General features: G+C 50.4%; 1 protein-coding gene across 1 annotated transcript in view; it reads right to left on the bottom strand.

Moving 5' to 3' along the window:
* Window positions 1-21,001, bottom strand: part of SHISA6 (shisa family member 6) — a gene marked incomplete at its 5' end in the record, with an annotated part of 277,328 nt that overhangs the window by 207,957 nt on the left and 48,370 nt on the right. The window contains one exon of the mRNA XM_017835933.1: window positions 4,243-4,338. Coding sequence (XP_017691422.1) covers window positions 4,243-4,338 — 96 coding nt within the window. The remainder of the gene's footprint in view (window positions 1-4,242; window positions 4,339-21,001) is intronic.

Here is a 21,001-nt window from a genome sequence, read left to right as displayed (position 1 = left end):
CAGTTCTTAATTTTTCCTGCCTATGGCACTGCAGGAGAACATCCTCAGAGCACATTTCAGTGGGATACTCAAAGAAGAGCCTCCTGCAACGCCCTGACTCAGAGCACATCTCAAAATGACTCCAGGAGCAGCCCAGATCCAAAAGTCAGAGGTCACATTTCTGGAAGTGTTACTGGGCAGGCTGAGGGCAGTCAGGGGACTGAGGGCACTGAGGGGACTGAGGACACTGAGGGCACTGAGGGCACTGAGGGGCACTGAGGGCACTGAGGGCACTGAGGGGACTGAGGGGACTGAGGGGACTGAGGGCACTGAGGGCACTGAGGGGCACTGAGGATACTGAGGGGCATGAGGGCACTGAGGGGACTGAGGGGACTGAGGGCACTGAGGGCACTGAGGACGCTTGACTCTCCTTGTTTTCAACACCTGCTTTTCAAGTTCCAGCCTCCTCAAGGACCTGGCACAAACTTACGAGGAATTAGCAGGTTGTAGGGAAAGTTCCCTACGAGATGATCCCGCAGCAGGAGGGTCTGACCCCCCAAACCCCTCCTGCCTCACTGTTCCCTGGCCCCTTGCACTGGGTTCAGATGGGAAATTATGCTTTTCCCACCAAATAACCTCACTATTTTTAACACTGTTGCAGAGTTACCAGGAAAACAAAGAAGCTGTTCAGTGATGAACCAACATTATCATCTGCTCCACAGAATTTCTGCTGCTGTCCCAGACTGGTGGAACACAAGGAGCCCAATCCCACTTGGAAACTATTTTCAAGGTCTGAGACTGATAGTGGAAAAAAAAAAACCAAAAAAAAACCAAAAAAAACCAAAATAAAAATCACATTTTTACCTGAAAACTCAGCAATCATGGTGTGAAATAATCTGTCTGGAGTGAATTTACTGCTCCTCAGGCTTTGTTCCTTCCCTGTGGTTGGGGGTGCCTGTGAGTGCCTGCTCCCCGTTGTAGCAGCTGTGTAACCTCCTCCAGCCTGGGGAACTGGGCAGAGCTCTGAGGAGCCCTGGCACCTCTGTGGGCACAGTCCAGCTCGGGCCAGTCCCAGCCTGGGACACCTGAGAGTATCAAGGTGCTCGGAACAGGTTGAAGAAGCTGGTTTTAAATCAGAGGGATGTGATAACTCCTATCTGCTGTGCTCCTGTTTGTGCCACTGGAGTGTTGAACTCTCAGCAACTCCCACAGCACTTGGAGCAGCTGGAGCTGCTCCTACACAAATAGGGCAAGTGGGATCCATCCCCTGAGGGCTAAAAGACCCCCACAGCTCCCTCTTGCTAGAGGGGGGAAGAGATGTCTTGTGCCATCCAGTGAATGCTCCTTTAGAGGTGCTTTTGTCTCCCAGGTGTGGTAGAACCACATGGAACTGAAGGTTCTACCTCAGAATAAAACATCCAACCTCTACCTGACGTGATGTGAGATTAACCCTGCCATGTGCCTCACCATGGGCACCTTTATGGCCTGAAGAGTTTGGATTCATCCCTAGATCACCACGACACACTGACAGCAAAGTCTTTCCCCACGGTGTGAAGAACACCCCCTGTAATGACTTTACAGCCTTTAAATGCCAGGCAGTGATGCATTGCCCACTGACATGTCAGAGAGGAACCATAAATCACAATCTTGCAGGAGCCTGTGGATGTCAGACATGTGGATGTGCTGATTTGGTCTCCATGGTACTTTGGCATGTCTCACATCTTTGTCTTCTGCCCAAAATAGATTAGCTCTTAAATATTACTCAGCACTTGGAGTTCTGCCACAGCACAGAAGACAGTTGAGAAAACACCAAAAATGTGTCTCCCAGTGCAAAGAAATATTGAGATAAACTTCACTGGCTTTGTTCAGTCTAAAAGTAGAACCCTTTGGTGTAACAAGAAGGCAGGGTGGGGTTATTTGGCTCATGGCAGCTGAAGTGGAGATTTTAACACATGTACTGGAACTGAAATAAGACAAAACCTGAGCATGAAGCTGCTCAGCTAAAGCTCAGGACTAACCCTTGCTGTAGCACTCATCTCTCCTGTCCAGGTACTGGGCTGTTCGTTCAAACTGAACACAGGAAATCTTTCAATATTTCCAGAAATAATCAAATTATATCAGGCACAATCATAACAATAGAGCCCCTCGGTTACTTGCTCCCCCCAAAGTCCTGCTTTCACAGCACAAACACACAAATCATGCCACAGACAAAGACAAACCTACACATTTGCACAAGCAAACCAGGCAGTTTGCCTGCAGTACGTGTGGAGATGTTCAGCACTTGCACCACTCATGAGTGGGAGTGTGAATCTGCCATTAAAAAAATTAGAAATTAACATTATAATACTGTTTAAATAAAATGTGGTTTTATAGGTAGCTGAAAAGTAAATTCTAAGGCCATTCCTTTCTGGTTTGTCCATAAACAGCCAAGGTAGAATTTGATTTCTTCGGAAAACAGACTTTGGAAAGCCTTCCCCCTTAACCCCCCTGGCTAGGGGCTGTTGTGGTGGATGGACAGTCTGGACTCCCCCTGCCCACTCTTCCACCTTCCCAGGGATGGGAAATGTGCTCTGTGGGGCTTCCAGGTGTGAAAACCACGAGCCCATCCACAGGAGAGCAGAGCCCCCGAGAGCTTTCAGTCCAGAGGGAAAGCAGGTTTTGTTCTGATGTGGGAAGGAACCAGGGAAACCACATTGCCCAGAAAACTGCTGGGAGATAATCCCGATGTCTGGGACAAAGAGGCAGGAACGTGGCCCTGCTGGGGGTTATCCTTGTGCTTGGGAAAGGTTATCAGGACACTCCACCCTGTGGCCCATCTCTCCTGGGGTTCTCTTGCTGTCTCACCCTAAAGACCCTCCTGATGTGACATGACATGACTGTAAAACTCCTCTTGGGTGGGCTGGAGAAAGGGAGACCTTGTGTAAATGTCCTTCCTCGAACCATTGCAGTTCCCAGCCCAGCTGGGGTTTGGAGGTGGTTCCTCTGCTCCCCTTCCCCCCGAGCAGAGCCAGGCTGGAATTGCAGGGTATTGGATTACAAGTCCCACGGGTTCTGCCTCAGCCTCAGTAAACTTTATTTAAGCACACACAGACATACACAGACAATATACATAGATTTGTTTCTTCTCTGACAGTGCTACAGGACCAACACTACTGCGGATGACACTCGTGGAGAGCTGGAAAAAGTGCAGGAAATGTAAAAACCAAGGTCTTTTAATAATTTGTGAGTCATGTCATCCACAGGAACAACACAGGAGCGTTCAACCAGGTGAGCACGAGGACACATCTCCACATACAGTACATTGGTCTATAGAGGAATCTCCACATACATTGTGTCTACAGGGAGGTACAACAGTCTCGAGGTCAGGAGGACACAAAACCAGACAGGGACTGGCACATGCACCCCCAGTGGCACAGCCCAGTGGCACTGCCAGGGTGGCTGGGGCAGGGGAGGGGGGACAGAAAGATGCTCCAAACACAGTCTCACTGTACACTCCAAAAACTCACCAAAATAGGCAACAAGGTCATCAAATGAACATTCATTGGGGGTTCTGGTGCCCAGCTGGGTCAGAGCTCACAGCTTTGGTGTCACCAGGACTCCTGGGATAGGTGGTTACTTGTCTTATAGAGCTCCAGCTGGCTCTCAACATGTATTTTATATACAGTACATATACACAGAACATACACAGAGCAGTATATGTATACTTTTGTGTTTTCCTGTTTGTACATTATATCACAGGTTATAGGAACACATAAAATATATGTTTCAGGAGCTAAAAAGGAAAGAATTTTATAAAATATTCATCATACACCCCTCACCCCCCCAGAAAAAAAAAATAAAATAAAAGCCCAGAAGTCAAACAAAAGAACTCCAGAGAGACACTCTGGAAGTGGTCACTGCCTGCCCTGGGCCAGCTGTACATCCCTTCCCTTCCTCTGGGAGGACAGGAACGAGGGGGGTTTGCAACCATGCACCCAGGAAAACACAAAGCTGTATAAACAGTCCAACTGCACAGGCAGAGTCCGGAATCTGGAATCTGGAATCTGGAATTTGTCTGACTCTACACTCCCCCACCACCTCCCCTGCAAGGATTTCAAAGGTTCTGCCCGAGCACAGTATTTTACCTGCAGCAATATTTCCTGGACTAAACCCACTGCCTGCAGTCCAACACTGTTCTCTCAGGGCACTTAGAACCCACTGCTGAGTTAGAGCTTTTTATTTAAAACAATCTTTTGATTTAGCAAAAAATGGTTTCCACTGTACCCTTCGTGTGTCCTCTTCCTAATGTGACAAACCCGGAGGAGATGAAATTATGGAGATCTGGGCCTCCACTTCGGTAAATATCTTTTCCATAGTGACCTGTCAGGGAAAAGAAAACAAAATCACCTTTATTCAGTGTGCCTGTGTGGATATATATATCTGTATATGTGCTATACAGCCCTGCTGTCACCCTCATAGACGAGCACCAAGACCCCACCACGTGTTACACTATTCATCCCAGCCTGAGGGTCTCACAGAACACAACAGCTACAGCAGCACTGCTTTACTGGCAAAGATTTACGGAGAACAACTGCACATTTGGATAACTGCCAAGGCAAGAACAGAATCTGAGAGGGGAACCACTGATGTGCCAAAGCAAACCCCCCAGCCTTGGGGGAATTGGCTCATCACAGGCTCAGCTTGAGGTTTGGGACTGGTCTCACTCAGACCTTCAGGACTAAGGAGCTAAAGGAATTCAGAAGAGATTTTTGACTTTGAACCTTTCCCATTCCAGCCACACTCCTGACAGGATTCCTGCTGGCAGAGCTTTTGTCTCAGCACAAAAGCAGAGGTGCCAATGTCCCCCTGCCCAGGCTGCACCCACGTCTCCAGGAACAGCAGGAGAGCAAACTTTGTCCTTTAGCTTTGATTTGCTCTGGTCCACGAGGGGCATCCCTGGACAGTTCCTGCAACAGCCTTCTCAAAAGACTTCTTTGGAGTTTTCTCATCCCCTGACAACAGAGTAGGTTCAAGAGACACCCAGCCTTTTAATATTTTAATACATTAATAAAGAAAAAAGCCTCCTGCCTCCTTGTTACCATGCAAAGCTCTGAAATGAGGACAGAGATAATTTTTCAGATACTCTTTATCATCTCCTCCCTTTTTCATGTTGTTAATTTTTCTATTCCTTTTATTTCAGAGAGAGGCAGAGATAAGATAGGTGCAGGGGGAGGGAAGGAAGGTGGCCTCAGGGGCCAGGAATGCAGCTCAATCCCCGGTAAATCTCCACTTCTCCATGACTTTCTGCCCGAGCTGTGATGTATCACTGCTCAGAGCCAGGGGGCCTGGAGGGGCTGATGGTCCAGAGCCTGGTGCTGGAGCAGGAGAGCTGTGGGCAGGGACAAGTGGGCAACAGGGATCCAGCTGGGAATATCCTGGGGCCACGTACAGATGTTACAGCCCTATTTTTCAAAGACTGAGACCACGTGCTGTTTGTTCTCAGCCATTTTCAGACTCTCTGGCAGCACTAGCAGGACAGAGACTTTGGAACCTACTCAGTCTGAAAAGTTTGCCTCTTTTCCTCTTAGCCAGTCACTCTCAGCCCAGTACCCAGCAGTTTGTGCTGGTTTTGCAGGTTGTTCCTCCTGTCAGCAGAGTCCACCTTCCATATGAACAATCTGAGGATGAGCACCCCAACCACTCCCCAAGGTCCCCAGATGTCACAGAACCAGGGAATGGTTTGGGTTGAGAGGGACATCAAAGCTCATCCAGTTCCACCTCCTGCCATGGACAGGGACACTTTCCCTCAGGTGTCCAAGGTTGTCCTTGGAGCCCAGGTTGCTCCAAGCCCCGTCCAACCTGGCCTTGGACACTTCCAGGGATCCAGGGGCAGCCACAGTGTCTCTGGGCAACCTGTGCCAGGGCCTCCCCACCCTCACAGCCAAGAATTTCTTCCCAATATCCCATCTATCCCTGCTCTCTGGCAGTTTGAGGCCCTTCCTCTTGTCCTGTCACTCCAGGCTCTAGGAAACAGTCTCTCTCCATCTCTCCTGTTGGTCCCCTCAGGTCCTGGAAGGTCACAATTAGGTCACCCCAAAGCTTCTCTTCTCCAGACTGCACAATCCCAGCTCTCCCAGCCTTTCCTCCCAGCAGAGCTGCTCCAGCCCTCTGATCCTCTTGGTGCCTCCTCTGGACTCTCTCCAGCAGCTCCATGTCCTCCCTGTGCTGCTCCCAGGGCTGGAGCAGCTCTGCAGGGGGGTCTCAGCAGAATCCCCCTGTTCTGCCTCCAAAGCCCCTGTCCAGGAGCTGCCTGGCCAGGACAGCCTGGCACAGGCTGTGCCAGCCCAGGAATGTGCTGAAGAGCCCCAGAGGAGCTCACACATGGTAGGCAGGAGCTGCTGAGACTCCTGACAATGTTATTCCTGTCTAACAGAAAAAGCTTCCCACTCCCTTCCCATGTGGATTTTTTCTGGTCAAGGTCAGCCAAGTGCTCCCTGTAAACTCCTCAAAACACATAGAAAGTGTTTCTCTAGGTTTGGGAGGGTTAACAGAGGACAGATTTATTCTTACAGTTGCAAGGTGGTAGCAAAACCCTTTACATTTGGAGGCATCCACTCAGCAATTGGCTGGGAAGAAAAAAAGAAACAAGGATTTTCTAATTCCATGGGAAAGATCAGGGGCTCTTTCTCTCTTCTTGCTCCCTTGCTCTTGCAAGCTCTGGCTGTTGCATTCCTGGAAAAGGGTGGCAGACCTTTGCCTCTGAGTCCCTGGAATTTATTTGTGCTCCATGAGATGGTTTTCCTGCTCCTGGGAAGCAGAGATGTTTTGTGGCTGCAATGCCCAATTTGATTTCATTTTCTCTATCATTTTCTAAAATGTGCTGCATTTTTTCTTTCCAGTAAGCCAATTTTTGCTCATATACCAACAATTTCTGTGCTCTCAGGACCAGACACTCTGGCAACTGGCACTCCAGAAGTGCCATAAATTCCCTATTTTAAACAAGGATCAAAGAACCACACAAATAAGTGCTTTTACCTCCAGCTGAAATCAGCTGTCTTTTATATGTCCCTTTGGAGAAGCTGTTTAAAACAGAGATCAAGAAGGGGAAGTATATTAAAAAAAGCAAACATTTACTGGCAGATTGAAGATTGTTCATCAGCCATTTGCTCTCTGAACCTTGCTCTTCCCCTGCTTATAGAACATTGTAGTTAAATTAAAACAACCCTGTGATAACAAGCCATTAGCATTTGAACAGGAGGGAGGTTTTCCCAGGAGAAACTTGAATTTGCAGACTTCAAGGAGCAGGACTTTTCCTGTTTCATGGAGAAATTACAGGATGCTACTTTTGCTTTCTGTGGTTTTTTCTTCCTGCTCACTTGTGCTCGTTTCTCTGGCCTTCACAAAATGCTGGATTTCAGAGGTGCCTCGGGGGCTGTGGGTGGGTCAAACCCGGGTGTTGTTCAAACAGGCTTTGCCACAATCCCTTCTTGCCTGGGGAGTTTCCCATTGGAAGTGAAGCTCTCCTGGACCTTCCCCAGATTCCCATGTCCAGCAGCTCCAGCAGAGCTGCAGAAGCTCAGGCAGAGCAGTGGGAGCACAGACTGACCAAAAACATCCCCAGTTTGTTCTCTGGTCTGTTCTTCTTCTTTCTGTTCCCACCCCTGTGCCCTCACCAAGCTGCTGAGAGTCTTTCTGGAGCTGGAGGGAGGGATGGGCTCTGCCAAAAACAGGGTTCAGCCACAAGCTGAGCTGAGCTGAGGGAGGTGTCTGGCTCATGGGATGGGAAGGAGCCCCTGGAACATATCCAAGATGTTCCCTCATAGGCTGAAGCTCAGTGTCAACCTCTGCCCTATGGTGAGAGAGCTAAAAACTGCCCAGTTCCTTGAAAAACACATGTACATGGAGTGATATTCATTTTATTTCAGACTTCAGGGATTTTTCATGGAATCACAGAATGGTTTGGGTTGGAAGGGAACTTAAAGACCACCCAGTCCCACCCCCCACCATGGGCAGGGACACCTTCCACCAGCCCAGGTTGCTCCAAGCCCCGTCCAGCCTGGCCTTGGACACTTCCAGGGATGGGGCAGCCACAGCTTCTCTGGGCAACCTGTGCCAGGGCCTCCCCACCCTCACAGGGAGGGATTTCTCCCCAGTATCCCACCTAACCCTGCCCTCTGGCAGAGGGAAGCCATTCCCCCTTGTCCTGTCACTCCAAGCCCTTGGAGCCCTCTCCATTTTTCCTGTAGGTCCCACTGAAAGGCCACAATCAGGTCACCCCAAAGCTTCTCTCCTCCAGGCTGAACAATCCCAGCTCTCCCAGCCTTTCCTCCCAGCAGAGCTGCTCCATCCCTCTGATCCTCTTGGTGCCTCCTCTGGACTCTCTCCACCAGCTCCATGTCCTCTCTGTGCTGTTCCCCAGGGCTGGAGCAGCTCTGCAGGGGGGTCTTACCTGAGGGGCAGAATTCCCCCCTGCCCTCTGCCCACGCTGTGGGATCAGCCCAGGGCATGGAGGGTTTCTGGGCTGGGTCATGTCCAGCCTGTCCCCCACCAGCCCCCCCAGGTCCTTCTCCCAGGGCTGCTCCATCTGCTCATCCCCAACCAGTGGAAGAGGCTTTTCCGTCACTTTTGCTCCCTGTTCTGGCTCACTCTGGGATCCATGTGCTGTAATTCCTGTAAGCCCTTGGACTCAGCACACACTGCCAGGCTGTGCCTTTCAAAGGAAGGAGCAGGACTCGAGCAAAGCTTTGTGTTCCTGAAGCAAAGCAAGATGGGCACTTACACAACTTAAAACTTCCAGCAGAAACAGGAACATGTTGAAATTTGCCTCCTTTCCCCCCTCTCCCTTGGTTGTGAGGGCACAGCAAAGGCAGAGAGCTCAGGAGAGGCCTGCCCACAACAAAGGCAAATTCTTGAGGGCATCCAGAGGGAACATTTCATCACAATAACATCCTGCATAACACACATATGGAACAACCTCAGCCACAAACAGCAATTACAAACCCAGCTCTGATTTAACAGAATTATTAGAGCTGAACTAAAATGCTGTTATCCACCTCTTGGAAATGTTATTGCTGAGCACAGATTACATCACCCCAGAAGGGCAGACAGGGACTGGCCTGGACAGGCTTTTGCAAGACACACAGTGATCTGACCTCATCCTTGTCACAAATCTCCTTGGGAGAACAAAACTGCACCCAGGGAGGAGTCCCCACATCCAAACTCCTCAGCACAAACATTACTGTCAGACAGATCTCTGTGGGAAAAGAAAAAATCCCCTTGTTTTGTGGGGTGAGGGGAGGATCCACAGGCTCCCTGTGCCTGATGCTGCTCATTTCTGCTGGAGTGATTCTTCTGGAGCTGTTTGACACATAACAGAGCTGGAGTGACTCCCTTGGAGCTGTTTTACACATAACAGAGCTGGAGTGGATCTTCTGGAGCCGTTTCACACATACCAACAGACCAAGGCAAAGGGCACGAGCTGCCTAAAGGGCTCTGAGGTGTTTGCTGAGCCCGTGGCAGACTCTGCATCACTCTGTCTGTCCTGCCAGTCAAATATAGGGATCTCTGAAAGCAAGGGGAGGCACCAGACCCAAAATGATGAATTCTTGGGCCTGGAGCTGCCCAGGGATCACCCCAACCATCTCAGTTTGAGGAAAGTCTAATTCAGGAATTGGTGGGAGTTAGACATGGCTGTGGGTCACACAACTGGAAGAAGTGTTTGTAGCCAGGTCAGGCATCTTGGGGTGAAGATAACAGAGATTACAATGATAAGGGGCATCCAAGAGATGCCACTGAAACATCCCCATTTCCCTCCTCAAAACAACCCAAAATCCAGATGCCAGCTCACAAAATAAAAGCACAGGAAGGGCAGCACCACTGGGAGTTTTGGTTAAATACCAAGTTTCTGGCATTCCTGTCTATCCTGAACATGCAAATGGACAAGAAAAAAAGCAACTGGGAAGAGTTCAGTGGTACTTGGGCTGAGCTGCCAGCATTGCCCAGCCAGACATGAACAAGATGTAGCCCAAGTCAGTGCAGGGAATATCAGCTTTTTCCATGTCCTACAGATATTCTGGAGTTTAAATCACACTGGTGGGCTGAGCAGAGCCAAGTTCCCAAGGCATCCCAGAATCCCAGAAACATAGAGGTTGGAAAAGATCTCCAAGATCACCAAGTTCAACTGCCCACTCAGCACCACCTCTGTGTTCACCACTAAACCATGTCCTCAAGTGCCACATTCACGTTTTGGAATGCCCTAGGCAGCCTGTTCGGTGCTTTAAACCCTTTCCATGGAGAATTTTTCCCTAATATCCAATCTAAACCTCCCCTGGTGCAGCTTGAGGCCATTTCCTCTCCTGTCCCTCGTTCCCTGGGAGCAGAGCCCGACCCCACCTGGCTCCACCCTCCTATCAGGGAGTTGGAGAGAGGGATAAATGTGACAACACATCCAGAATTTCTCCCTCTTTCCAAAGAACTGCCTTATCTTTCTTTATGTCCCTTTTCCCCATGTCTTTGTCACATCCTTCCCTGCTTCATCCACCTTGTCCTCCACCCCACATGACTGCTGACCACGGAGACCCTGCTCAAAGCAGCCCCATGGGGACATCCGGCCACAGCCTGTGCTAAACAGATGGCAGGGCTGGCCTTGGCCCTCCCCTCCCCTGGCTCTCTGTCCATGGCAGAGCTCAACTAGGTCGTCTACACTGCCCAGAGAAGCTGTGCCTGCCCCATCCCGGGCTTGGAGCAACCTGGGACAGTGGAAGGTGTCCCTGCCCATGGCAGGGGGTGGGATTGGGTGGCTCTTTAAGGTCCCTTCCAACCCAAACCAGTCTGGGATTCTGTGAAGAGCAGGATCCATGGAATCCCTTCCTCCTGCTGTGCTGCAGAGGACAGGAGTGGCTTTGGGTGGCTTTGAGGGTTTAATGTTTGCTCTTTGGGGACCATCAGAGGATCCTTCAGGACACGTGTCCCTCAGGGTGGCTGTTGATGAGCAGCAGCCCGTGGGAGCAGAGCTGGTTCAGGTCCTTCAGCAGGAAGGACTTGGCAGGGGTGGGACTGGATGAGCTTTAAGGTCCCTTCCCTCCAGGTGCCCCAGACTGTTGTGGTGGCTCTGGAGGAGGGCAGGTGCCCACCTGAGCAGACAGAGCTGAGTCCTGCCCACCATGAGAAACCCTGTGTCACCAGGGCTGCCTTACCCTCCAACCAGCACGTGGCTCCTGCACAACTGACTGCCCAGAGAACATGGAAAAACTCAGGCTGGGATCACTCCCGAGCCAAGAGGGAATTTGGGTTCAAAACAGAATGAGAGGATCTTCCAGCTGGAAAACTGGGAGATCCTTCCTTTTCCTTTGGATTTATTTCAGTGTGACTTCTGCATTAGCAGCTTTCAAAGGGCATTTGCATCCCACTTTCCACCCTGCCTCACAACCAGGACAGGTAAAAACTCACTACTCACAACTGAATACTGGAACTTCCAAGGAAAATCATTGGGCAGGAACTGGACTTTGTGGAAAATGACTCAGACTGGAAGACTTCCCATAACATCACCAGAATGGGGAACAGTTTCCTGGCACGGGCTTTGGATCACTCCAAACCAACAACCCTGCCAAAAATATGCCCAATTACTGCCCAGCAGACCAAGCCAAACCCAGAGCACTGAGCTGCAGGAGGCCAGGTCAGACTCATGGATCTCTCTGGCACTGGAAAAGCTGGAAAGTGAAGCTAAAAGCTGTGCTGGTTCCCCTCTCCAGTGACCCAGGGAACATCTCCTGTGGTTAATTGTTTACTCCCTTAACTGCAGCACTTGGCCTTGACTGTGAACCCCCTGCAAGCTGGAACAGCCTGTGAGAAGCTTCAGGAAACTGCACTTTTAGGTTCTTTTAACTTAAAAAATGACTATGTGAAAGCAAAATCCAGGACTGCAGGGCTAGAGGGTCTCACCAGCCACGTGCATCTGGGATGACAGAAACACAATGAGCAGATCAAATTCTGCTCAGATGTTGGAATAAAAGCACTTTCACAGAGAGAGAGGATTCAATGGACAGGAAAATAGAACCCAGCACCTCTCCAGGTCTCCAAAAGCATGGTCTGGGGAACAGAAAACCTACTGAAGGACCTGAACCAGCTCTGCTCCCATGGGCTGCTGCTCATCAACAGCCACCCTGAGGGACACATGTCCTGAAGGATCCTCTGATGGTCCCCAAAGAGCAAACATTAAACCCTCAAAGCCACCCAAAGCCACTCCTGTCCTGTGCAGCACAGCAGGAGGAATGGATCCTGCCCTTCACAGAATCCCAGACTGGTTGGAAGGGACCTTAAAGGCCACACAGTTCCACCCCTGCCATGTGCAGCGGCACCTTCCACCAGCCCAGGTTGCTCCAAGCCCTGTCCAACCTGGCCTTGGACACTTCCAGGGATGGGGCAGCCACAGCTTCTCTGGGCAACCTGTGCCAGGGCCTCCCCACCCTCCCAGGGAAGGATTTTTCCCAACCATCTAATCCAACCCTGCTCTGTCAGACTTTGTAGGACTGCCAGAGGCATCCAAAACCTCGAGCTGCTTCTGTGTCACAGCTGTGCAGTCACAGGGGGTGCTCAGGGAAGACAGATCAAGGTGTGATTTGCCATCAGTTTTGGACAGCCTGAGCTGCAAGGATACATGGATACATGGCTGCCATAGAACACCCCTTTGGGAGCTGGTTGTGCCTCCTGCTCTGCTCAGGATTAGTCCCGTGTGGGGTGGGAGCTGGAACATCACTGCTGCACCAGCACAGCCCCCCAGTGCCCACAGGAACCACTGACTGCTGTCACTGGGATTTTGGGGTTCTGAGAGGCCTCTGAACAGGAGTCCCAAGCCTGTTGGGGTTCCTCAAGGTTTAGCAGTGGCTTTTTCCACTCACTGAGCACGGATTGCTACTGGGTGAGTCTGGACAACACTCTCAGGGACAGGGTGGGATTGCTGGGGGGTCTGTGCAGGGCCAGGGGTTGGACTGTGATGATCCTTGTGGGTCCCTTCCAGCTCAGGCTGTTCTGTGATTCTGTGACTCTGTAGATATAATCCAGCCTTGATTTGTTTGTGCTTTTTCTCTACATTTTATGTGATGGCAACTGGCACAGGTTGCCCAGAGAAGCTGTGGCTGCCCCATCCCTGGAAGTGTCCAAGGTCAGGTTGGACGGGGCTTGGAGCAACCTGGGCTAGTGGAAGGTGTCCCTGCCCATGGCAGGGGGTGGGATGGGCTTTAAGGTCCCTTCCAACCCAAACCATTCTGAGATTCTGTGACTCAAGAGAAGGAGAAAAATGTTCCTCCTGATTTCTGTCCCAGGCCATGAATCAGTTCTCTCATCCCCAGCACTCACACATTTGTGCTCAGCACAAAACACCCTCTCAGGGAAACTGGATAATTGAGGCTGAGCACTGTTTCATCATCCTGCTGAATTCTGGAGCAAGGAAAAAATTACTGCAGGTTGATTTAAAGTATTTTATACAGAGGAGATCAGTCAGCACTAAATGCTGCAGGTTTTCACAGCCGTGTTCCTGCAGCTTTACCAGCTCAGTGTTCTCCTGCTCCCACAGTGCTCAGAACAATCAGCTTTAACTTCTCTCTGCAAGCTCAAGGCCAGGCCTCTTCCCTCCTGGAAAACACCAGGCTGGGGCTTTTCTAATCCCTGCCAAGAGGGGCTGATGGTCCATCTTTATCCCCGTGGCACCAATCAGTGAGTGGTGACATGCAGGGAGTGCCCTCGTGCCCACACCCCGTGGGGGTGGCAGGGCTGTGACCAGGGGAGTTTGGTGACATCCAAAAATATCCTTTTGGACTTAAAGCCAGTCCCAGCTGAGGAAGGACTGGAGATGTCTCAGGCTTCAGGGCATGAATCTCTGCTGCTCTGCTGGGACATGGGCAGGATTTGGCAACCCTCCTGCTTCCTGAACAGCAGGGAGGAAAAGGAAGGAAAAAAACGGGAGAAAAAAGGAAGAAAAAAAAAGAAAAGGAAAAATAAAAGAGAAAGAAAGAGAAAGAGAAAAATAAAAGAGAAAGAGAAAGAGGGAAAGGGAAAGAGGGAAAGGGAAAGGGAAAGGGGGAAAGGGAAAGGGGGAAAGGGAAAGGGGGAAAGGGAAAGAGGGAAAGGGGAAGAGGGAAAGGGGAAGAGGGGAAGGGGAAGAGGGGAAGGGGAAGAGGGGAAAGGGAAGGGGAAGGGGAAGAGGGGAAGGGGAAGGGAAGGGTCTTGGGGTTGGGCTGAGCTTGCCTAGCCCTGACTGCTCTGGGCTGGGCTGGGCTGTGCCAGCAGCACAGTGTGTGCCACCCACCCTGGGCTGGCTCTCTTGGGGACGGTGGTGGCACCAGCCTGACAGGCCAGGCTGTCTCTGGGGACAAACTGTGACTTCAGGGAGCCACAGGAACCATGAGCACAACACCCAAGACCCAGGGTGAGGAAATAAGTTCTATAGATCTGTTTTAAGGGCAGAATAAATGAGCCTTTCTGTATTAATTTGAGCCATGAGCACGAGCACTGCTGTAACTGCTTCTTGTGTTTAGATTAGAACAGTAAAACCTTAAATAACACACTCCCAGCTCCACACACGAGGTGAGCACCCCTTGGCTATGGAGGAGATGTAGAGCTGTATCTAAGAAGTGTGGTCATAAATCTGCTTCCCTTCTCCCAGCACTAATTCCCAGATCAGTAAGGAAGAAATTAAAGTTTCCAGCCAGAGAAAATGCCAGCTTAGATGCACATAAAGCCTTTTGGTTGACACATTTAGAGAAACTACATTAATTATCTCACGACTATCTCGGCTGCTTTTCCGGCCAGCAGGGTTGGATTTCCTGGCACGTGAGTTCTCCCCAGCAGGACAGGGCAGGGGAAGGCTCTGCTGCTCCTCTGGCTCCCACTTGGCTGTTTGCTGCCCCTGCCCCTTGCTGCTGAGGGCACAGAGGTGACAGAGCACAGGGCACAGAGGGGACAGAGCACAGGGCACACTGTGCTCACTTTCTTACACACAAAGAGCATTCCCTGCTGTCAGAGTTAAAATTTTCACTTGCTGTGACAAGTTCAATCCTCCTCCTTCTCCTCCTCCTCTCGGTAGGGGACTGGGTGTCTCTTGCTTATTCCTGATCAAAGCAATCCCAGAATCCCAGAATCATTCAGGTTGGAAAAGACCTCCAACATCATCAAATCCACCCTGTGCCCAATCCCCTCCTTGTCCCCCAGCCCAGAGCACTGAGTGCCACATCCAGTCCTTCCTTGGACACCTCCAGGGGTGGGGACTCCAAACCTCCCTGGGCAGCCCCTTCCAGTGTTTAAAACCCTAGAGCTCAAACCCAATATATGATAGGTCAGATTTTGACTTGGACAGTGATTTTACATTGATTTACACCCTCAAAGTATCTGGGACCTACATTTTGAAGTCTGAATCATGACACGGGGAGTCTTTCCTAAAAACCACAAAATAAGAGGAGCAGCTTTTGTGGCAGATGGATATTTGCAAGTCATTCATGGAGATCCACTTAAAAAGTATTAAAGACCATCGTAATTCACAGAATTCCAGAATCATTCAGGTTGGAAAAGACCTCCAAGATCATTGAGTCCACTCTGTGCCTGATCCCCACCTTGTCCCCCAGCCCAGAGCACTGAGTGCCACGGCCAGGCCTTCCTGGGACACCTTCAGGGCTGGGGACTCCAAACTTCCCTGGGCAGCTCCTGCCAAGGCCTGACCACCCTTTTCAGGAAGAAATTCCTCCTGATGTCCAACCTGACCCTCCCCTGGTGCACCTTGAGCCTTTTCCTCTTGGATTTCAGGCCCTGTCAGAGCAGCCCCAAGCACTGATGTTATGACACCTTTCAGCTTCTCACAATACAGGACATCGAGGAGTCACAGCTTCAAAACACACATTGTGTGCTCTGCCTTGCTTTGAGGTGCCAACCAGCTGTGGCAGAGCTGCTGCAGAGCTCCAGGTGCCCTCGGGCATCTCAGGTGACCTGGATGCTGAGGCAGCCACGGCTCAGACATTTGCTTGTGTGAAGAGAAAGGGATGAATCTCTGCTTCCCCAGGACAGCTCATAAGTGCTGGGAATTCAGGTGGGAATTAGGAATAATGGGGACTGATGGCAGCTCCTGCAGTGGTGAATAAGCAGGAGAAAAGCCTGTGCATAAGTGTCCTCCTGATTCAGGGTCCTATTCTGACCCAGGGCCACTTCTTCTGCATTATTACTATAACTATTATTATTATTATCATCATCATCATCATCATCATCATCATCATTATCATCATTATAATCATCATCATTATTACATTTATGTAATTATTTCTAGAATTTGATTTTCCCATTCCTTCTCTTGATGGTTTTGGCTTTTTTTTCGGTGGCCAGAACTGGACATTTACTCAACAATGTGGATGTTTTTACTCATCATTCCACTGGGCACCTCCAGCCACAGCTCTGCAGTCCAGGCCTCTCCTCTTCACTGTATTTCCTTCAGCCCCTCCTGCCTGAACTACACTTTTCCCATGGGAACAGCAGCAATTACCTCCATGGAAAAGTAACCAGGGGGAAGTGTTGAGTGCTTTCCCAAGGCTCTGTAATCAGATTTAGCAGGTGGAAGCAGCAGGAAGGAGTTACTGCTCTGCTACAGAAAATTATGTCAAGAACCTTCACACTGGAGAAAGCCACTTCTGAGAAGGAGATGAAGATGTTGTTATAAAATTCCGCTGGAAAGGGAAAGTCTCCAGAGGGTAGGAGGGATGTCATGATCTTGGAATCAAACTGCAGGACCTTCTAGTCTTGTGTTGGGATTTTGTTGCACAAAATCTGCAACTTCAGCCCTTAATTTCCAAGTAATACCATCTCTTGAGATGACTCAGGGAAGCTGGTTGGTGCCTGCAACTTAACTGCCTTTAAAACACAGTTTTTATCCCATATGAAGAGATTAATTTCAGAAATGTTTAGAATTTCTGCACTCACAATAACCCTCTTGAATAAAGAAGCTCCAAAACTTCAGATCCATTCCCCAAATGCATTTGGCTTATGAAGTTACTCCTCAACAAACAGAATTTTTAGAAATACATGGTCCACGTGCTCATTAACACGTTGTGCAAGGGCTTTCAGGGGAAAAGGATGATGATGACTGATTTTTCCTTCTGGGTAAGAGAGTAAAAGGGAATGTACCTGCTGCTGCCTCAATTAACTCTGAAGATCTGAGTTCTTAAAGCACATGAGCTCAGGAAATCTCTTGAAGACCAGGGATAGAAGGAGAGGAAATAATTGTGTGTATGTCTTAGATTTAATCACCTTCTGAAGGGACTGATGCTGTCACTCAGAGCAGGAAGGGCAGAGGCCATAAAAACACAGCTTTGTCAATAAAGAAGGAGATTTGATTATTCATGTTCAGGGTTTTTTTTCTGGTTAAGGTGGGGGAATGTTTCATTCAAAAGATGCAGCAGAATATAATTTGTTAAGGAGCCTTATTGGGAAGGGGAACTAGGAGAATTGATGAGGGCAGACAGGGGGGCTGAGCAGTGTGACAGTGAAGCACTGCACTGTTCCCAGGGGCAGGGGAAGGAAAGTGGCTCCAGGTGCTCTTTGTTCATGGGCAGACTGTGACCATCCCTGCTCCCCAGTGCCAGGGGACAGCTCTGCCTCGAGTGGGAACAGGCATGAAAACCCCCCTGGAAGATGCCCAGCTCTCTAAGCCCCATCCCATCTTCTCTCTCCTCAGAGGGGATTTTTCCCTGGTATCAAACAGCCCTCACTGTGTCAGAACGAGCCCCAGCCTGCTCCTGTCCCCTCAGGGTGTGGCCATGGACACATCAGCTCTTCACCTGTCCTGGATATTTTCTAATTCCAACCACACTTTTAAAGCTGTGGAGAAAAACAACCTGGGTAAGAGAAGAGTGGCAAACTTCCAGTGCCTAAAGAGACTCCAAGAGAGCTGAAGAGGGACTTGGGACAAGGGATGGAATGACAGGACAAAGGGGAATGGCTCTAAGCTCAAAGAGGTCAGGGTTAGAGGGGATATTGGGAAGAAATTCTTCCCTGGGAGGCCCTGGCACAGGTTGCCCAGAGAAGCTGTGGCTGCCCCATCCCTGGAAGTGTCCAAGGCCAGGTTGGACGGGGCTTGGAGCAACCTGGGCCAGTGGAAGGTGTCCCTGCCCATGGCAGGGGGTGGGACTGGATAGGCTTTAAGGTCCAACCCAAACCATTCTGTGATTCTGTGAGTGAGGGCAGGATACATGAGACTGGGTTTGTTTTTCAAGCCTCTTCTTTGTGCCAAATTAAGAAGAATTGTTCCAGCAGTTTGTCCCCATCCCAACATTCCCCCTCCTCATTACCTCTGCTGGGTTGCAGTTTGGAATACTTGGTCCTGCCCCACAGGGAGCAAAGAGAGGGAGATCTGTCAGTGTTGGTGCTCCCAGTGCTGGATGAGGAGCCTGGGATACCCACAGTTATGGGCATGGAGTGCCCTTCCATAGCTCCTGGCACAACCTGCTCATCCCATGGAGTAACAGGAGTCTGTGCTGGCAATTCTCAACCCTGCAGGTTCCCAGAGGGAGCTGGGAGCTGCCCTGGGCTTTGAATGCTTATAGGGAGTGACTTCTGGGTTTAAATGATGATCCCAGTGTTTACTCCTAAAGATCTGCACAGCCTGGGGGAAAGTTGTAAATAGGACTCTACACTCAAGTAACATCCACTGTTATTGGGGTTGGATATGCAGGAATATGACAGGGAGCCATTCCCAAAGTACAGGGAAGGAATTTAATGGCACGAATCCTGCTGGTGTTAATGAGAGACACAAAGCCACCAATTCCCCGTGTCCTGCTTTGAAATGACACCTTGGAGGGCCTTCAGCAAGGGCTGCTCCAATCCTAATCCCCTTCCCAGGGATGCTGTGCCTCTGAACACTGTGTACAACCCTGCTCAGGCTGGGAGGAGCATCACAGCTTCTCCTGCTGGAGATTTGCTGATCTAATTTAGAGAGGTCCTAATATTCCCCTTCTAATTAATTTGTTCTGTTCGCCTGCCACTGAACTGGCTTTTGTTCTTTGGGAGCTCCTCAAAAATTAGCTGCAATACCTGATGGAATTTAATTATATAGGCTAGGAGAAAGTGATTAAGGGCAAAGGGAGGGCTCATCACAGCCCACAAGCTTCAAGGGTATGAGCAGAAGGGAGGGCAGAGCCTGCTCTGCTCAGGTGGAGGGAGAATACTGAGGAGTGATTGTCTCCAGCAGGGACTTTAAGGTTAGAGATAAACATTCCTTGATATGTGAATGCCTTTGCTAGGGTCAGATGTGTTACCAGAGCTGTCCAGATCTGTCTCAGATACATTCTCAGTGAAATTAGGTCTGCACATCACCCTTGGCCTTGTGCAGCAGATCTGGGTTCTGATGCTCTTTAATCTCCTTGGGATCTGTGCTTCCAGAACAGAGAGAACAGGCTGCAAGGGAAGGAGCTGAACTCAAAGGCTCCTGCTCCCTGTCAGGGACAGCCTGAACCAGAGCCTGGGAGGCTCTAGATCCCATATCCCAGTTCTCAGTGCCAGAGCTGAGCAAAAGATGCTAAACATGAAGGGGATTCAGGCCAAACTTCAATAGGAATTCTGCAAAACTGCACAATTCCCCCAGTGTCTGGTCAGCACAGCCATGCAAATCTCTACTCCAGGGCAGAGGAATAACTGTTCTTCAGAGAAAAACAGTGGCATTGCATAAAAGGGTGGCTAAGGAAAGAGAGAGAAAAATGGGGAAGAGAGAGCAGAGGAAGAACTGGGACAAATAAAACTGGCTGATCACAGGAAAACATTCAGTTTGACTCTGGAAACTGCTCACAGTCACACAACCGAAGGTATCCAAGGAGAGTGTGAGTGCCCAGGCTATGGAAGACACACAGGACACACCTTTCCAGGCACATCCTGCATTTTGAGGGGCTGGCACAGCACTGATGTTCAGGTATCCCATATGGTGCTGGGCTCTGAAATGGTGGGTGAGAGGTGCTCTGGGATCCTCTGCAAAGCCAGAGCACCCACAGGGGTGATTCCCCATCAGCAGAGGACTCTTCCCTGTGCCTGCAGCCTCCTGGGGCACTGCCTGACCCAGGGACAGGCTGAGTGAGGGGCTGGGAAGGACAGTCAGGGGGCAGGAACAGAGAAAGTGTCTCTGCTCCCAGACTGGCAGGATCCTCTTGGGAAGGCACATCAGGGATGTGGGCTGCATGGACAGGGATCTCTGGAGGGGGTTGTCTGGGATGCACATCCTCACCGTAACATCACCACCCAGATAAGCCGTCAAATAACTGGAAATGGAAAAAATTTGTATGTGATTTTTGCCCCAGTCAAGCTGTTTAAGCCCCAGCACTGAGCAGCCTCTCACACACCAGGGAAGAGCTTTTCAGACCCAACACACACACACCTCGTTCTACTTAGGAAACAACACATCCTCCCTTGGGAATTGGGCAGGAGGGGTGAGGGGAAGCAGTGCAGGAGCTGGCTGTGTTCCCAGTTCCCGCTCTGCTGCCACAGGAGACACCAGGGACTGTGGCAAGGGAGCTCAGGAGACCACGCTTAACCCTTTGCTGCCCTGGTAGAGCCTCCCGTCCCCGTCCTGGGCAAGGATCATTAGCAGGAGCCGGCTGAGAAGGTCCCAGTGCTAACGAGCCCCTCGGGGCAGTGGCACAGATAAAGGGCTTCCTGCTGAGCCAGGACCCCGAGCAGAACATCCACAGCTGCGGAGCAAACGCGTCCCTGCCGGAGTCATTTGGGTCTCCGACTGTCAGTGCCGACGTTTGTCTGCTGGAGGAGCTGATGGGGGCACTCAGAGCCCACCCTGCGTAAAACACAGGCCTGTCTGCCAAACCCACCTTTGAGCGAGGAATAAACCATCTCTCTGGGCTCCCACAAGCCCTCAGGAGCTCTTTGATGCTGCAGACACTTTGTGCTCTTCTACCAAAGGTGGGACACAGTGACAAGAGCTGCCACCCTGCTTCTGAGCTGACAGGCAGATAGTGGGGTCTGTGTGTGCCCACTGTGCCCACACAATTATCATCCTGCAGCCAACAGAGAG

Source organism: Lepidothrix coronata, unplaced genomic scaffold (genome assembly GCF_001604755.1).
Source record: "Lepidothrix coronata isolate B3197 unplaced genomic scaffold, Lepidothrix_coronata-1.0 Scaffold267, whole genome shotgun sequence".
Classification (NCBI taxonomy): domain Eukaryota; kingdom Metazoa; phylum Chordata; class Aves; order Passeriformes; family Pipridae; genus Lepidothrix; species Lepidothrix coronata.
The sequence above is the reverse complement of the archived record's forward strand: the minus strand, read 5'-3'. Positions and strand labels throughout refer to the sequence as shown.